We start from the raw sequence: 3,226 nt of genomic DNA, 5'->3' as shown, positions 1-3,226 counted from the left end.
AAATACAAAAAAACTAGCCAGGTGAGGTGGCGGGCGCCTGTAGTCCCAGCTACTCGGGAGGCTGAGGCAGGAGAATGGCATGAACCCAGGAGGCAGAGCGAGACTCCGTCTCAAAAAAAAAACAAAAAAAAGAAAAAATTTTCCCATGTTCAACTCTTTTGCATGCACACAGTAGGTCGTTAATACATGCTGACTGCATTTAATTTCAAGTAATTAATGACAAGTATTTAATCATTCAAGTATTAAGTTTTAAAATTACTTCAGGGATGATATCTTGACCTGGTTTTATACTTTGAAACATAACTTGAATTAGCTTGAGCTGTCAATAAAGAAAGAAACATAATTAGGTAATCTAATTTTTTAATGGATTAAGGGATGGAAAATTTTTCTTAGGGATAGGCAAGGAATATGAGGGATTAATGTTTTGTCGAGTTATAATTTCATTGTTGACAAGGCCCTCTGAGATAATGACATGATATTTTTCCACATAAATCTGAAATTTCTAGCACTTGATGGATTTCTATTTTGTCTCAGATACTAGATGTTGGTGGGCAAAGGATAGAGAACTCCTGAAATTACAAACCCACTGCCTTGCCACTATCTTAAAAACTATTTTGTTCCTGAGTCTAACCAATGCTCTGGTCTTTAAAACAGTTTGCAAGTGTAAGGAATGTAATAATATTCAAAACGCTGAGACACATAGGACAGCTGTGGAAGTTAGGAAAAAAAGACGCTTACTCAGTGCCGCTCTCCACCATCTGCGTGAGGAGAGAGATGCCATCCAGGTTTATAAACTCCTGGGCAAATGTGACATCCCGGGAGAGGCTGGCCAAGTCCTTCAGGGCTTCCAGTTTGGCATCCATACTCGAGGACTGGATTCGTTCATGGAGCTGCTGGGCGTTCTGAGCCTTCCAGTGCAAAAGCAAAGGGAAGAGTGTTGACAAAGGAAACCACAACAGCAAAACAGATTTATATTTCAACGAGAAACAGAGCTACAAAGGCCAAAAGCACAAGACTATCTATCTGCATATGACAGAGTGGGCATCTCAAGGACAGGCTTCAAGGCTTTCAACCCCAACACTCCACCTTCAGAGCTAGGTCCGCTCATGTCAGGACAGGAAACAGTTGCGTTCTTCTCAAAGGAGTTGGATTTCCATTTCGAGGAAAAGACCAAGAGCAAGAGTACAAGAATATTAAAGCCCTAGAAACTGAACAGGATGTGGCAGAAAGGAGGGAGGAAAGGGGAAGTATTTACCCTTTAAGTAAAATTATGTAAAAGCGACTGAAAGCTATTTGCTCAGTTAAGCAATTACACAAATTTATACAGCACACTCACCTGTTCAGTCAATACTGTGAGTAATAACTGCCTACAACGTGTTCGGAAGCTTCATTAGCCACCCAAATGATCTTTCTAGGTTACTGCAAATCTTCCAGCACTCCACAACGATGCTTGTAAATTTCAATTTTCAACAACATGTGTTTCACATGCATTGGCTACTTGTGTGAATTTAAAACTAAATAATTAGGAAACCAAATTAACAGCTATGCCTAGAATTACTTTCAAGGCATTTACACTTGGCTTCTACATGCAGGACATAGAGGAATCGAAATATATTAGAGAAGCTGAACTTCTGGGTAATAATTTATAGTCCAGATGTCTTATTCATCCAGTCGAGGTTTTCATATCTACCTTTCAGCTGAGGCAAGCAGTAAGAAACACAAAGGAATAAAATGTTCTGCCTGTGTTTTTGCTTAATACAGATAACTGAGTATCTGTCGTGGTTTTATTTAACTCAAAATCACTGTGGTTGAAGCACTACGCCATCATCATATTCTCCTTCTCAGGTACTTGCTTTCTCTTTTGAAACCATGTTATATTTTAGAGAGGGAGAAGATACGGTGCTGACCACATTAATGAGGTATCTCTCCTCAACAGACACTGGTTACAACTCTCTCAGGAACCCCCTGTGAACTATCACAGGTTAAGGTTGCAGAGTGGAGGCAGGAGAACCACACAGGTATTGAAGGCAAAACCAACGCTGGCCACAGACCCTGCCTGGAATGGGGGAGGGAATCCACGCAGGTCCTAAGAGCGGAAGGACTCCACCCCAGCAGGTCCACAGCCACAGAGCCCTCCCTCCCTGCCCAGTTCCCTCTCCACTGTCACCTGGAAGCAGCCCTCAAGAAGAGAAAAGGATTCAACAGGGGAACTGATCCAATTCTTTAGGACCCGAGACAGGGATAGAACCCATGCCCCCATCACTTGGTCACAGATGTGCTCAGGTCTCCCATTTAATTAAAACCAAAAACAGACGCTTTGCATCAGAAATTATAAAAGAAGGAAAAGAGCAGGGAGAAAAACAAGAGCCCTCCCTACTTATCTATTCACTGATCTACAGATAACCCACACATCACTCAAATACTAAAAGGGAGAGTGGAGAGCTGGGTGAGAATTATTTATTTCTTAAAATTGTTCAGGGATATAGTATTTTCCAAAATTTTCAAATGCATATACAGCATTCACATGAACATATAATAGTTAACCCAAACAAATCATTTCAAATTCCTTGAAAAGTGATTTTTTCTCCAAGAAGGATGTTTGCATTTACTATCTAGGTTATGACAATAATGAGTACCCAAAAATTATTTCATTGTCATTATTAATGCTAACTAATAGTGTTTGATGTAGTTGATACCAATATGAAAAAAGGCCAACAGTTACCTAGCACTTTTTACGAACCACTATTCTAAATACCTTCATTTAATCTGCACAATAGTCCCACCAGGTAGGTCCTATCATAGTCTTTGACAAAGGAAATTGAAGTTCAGAGAAGTTAGGTAACTTGCCCAAGGTCACACAGCTTATCAGTGCTGAAGTTAAAATAGAACCTGGGCAGCTGGACTCCAGAAAACACACTGTAAACAGTGGCTCTCAAATTGTTGCCTGTGTAAGAATCACCCGGATGACTTCTTAAAACACAGACCATGGGTCACCCCTACAGTTTCTGGTTCTAAAGGCCTGGGGCGGGGTCCCAAAAATTGTGTTTAACAAGACCCTGGGTGTTGCTGCTGCTGGCCTGGGAATCACACACTGAGGACCACTGCTCTAAATCACTCAGGATGCTGCATCTCTCCGTGATTATAGAATAAGCAGCTCTGATTGTGGTGGTTTTCTTTCTTTCTTTTTTCTTTTCTTTTTCTTTTTCTTTTTTTTTTTTTTTTTTTT

General features: G+C 40.5%; 1 protein-coding gene across 4 annotated transcripts in view; it reads right to left on the bottom strand.

Moving 5' to 3' along the window:
• ELMO1 (engulfment and cell motility 1) overlaps positions 1 to 3,226 on the bottom strand; it is a 586,055-nt gene that overhangs the window by 397,953 nt on the left and 184,876 nt on the right. For all 4 annotated transcript variants that reach the window (XM_011950145.1, XM_011950144.1, XM_011950143.1 and 1 more), the window contains one exon: positions 739 to 908. In XM_011950145.1, the coding sequence (XP_011805535.1) occupies positions 739 to 908 (170 nt within the window). The remainder of the gene's footprint in view (positions 1 to 738; positions 909 to 3,226) is intronic.

This window comes from Colobus angolensis, unplaced genomic scaffold (assembly GCF_000951035.1).
Source record: "Colobus angolensis palliatus isolate OR3802 unplaced genomic scaffold, Cang.pa_1.0 Scaffold302, whole genome shotgun sequence".
In the NCBI taxonomy this organism is placed as follows: Eukaryota; Metazoa; Chordata; class Mammalia; order Primates; family Cercopithecidae; genus Colobus; species Colobus angolensis.
The sequence above is the reverse complement of the archived record's forward strand: the minus strand, read 5'-3'. Positions and strand labels throughout refer to the sequence as shown.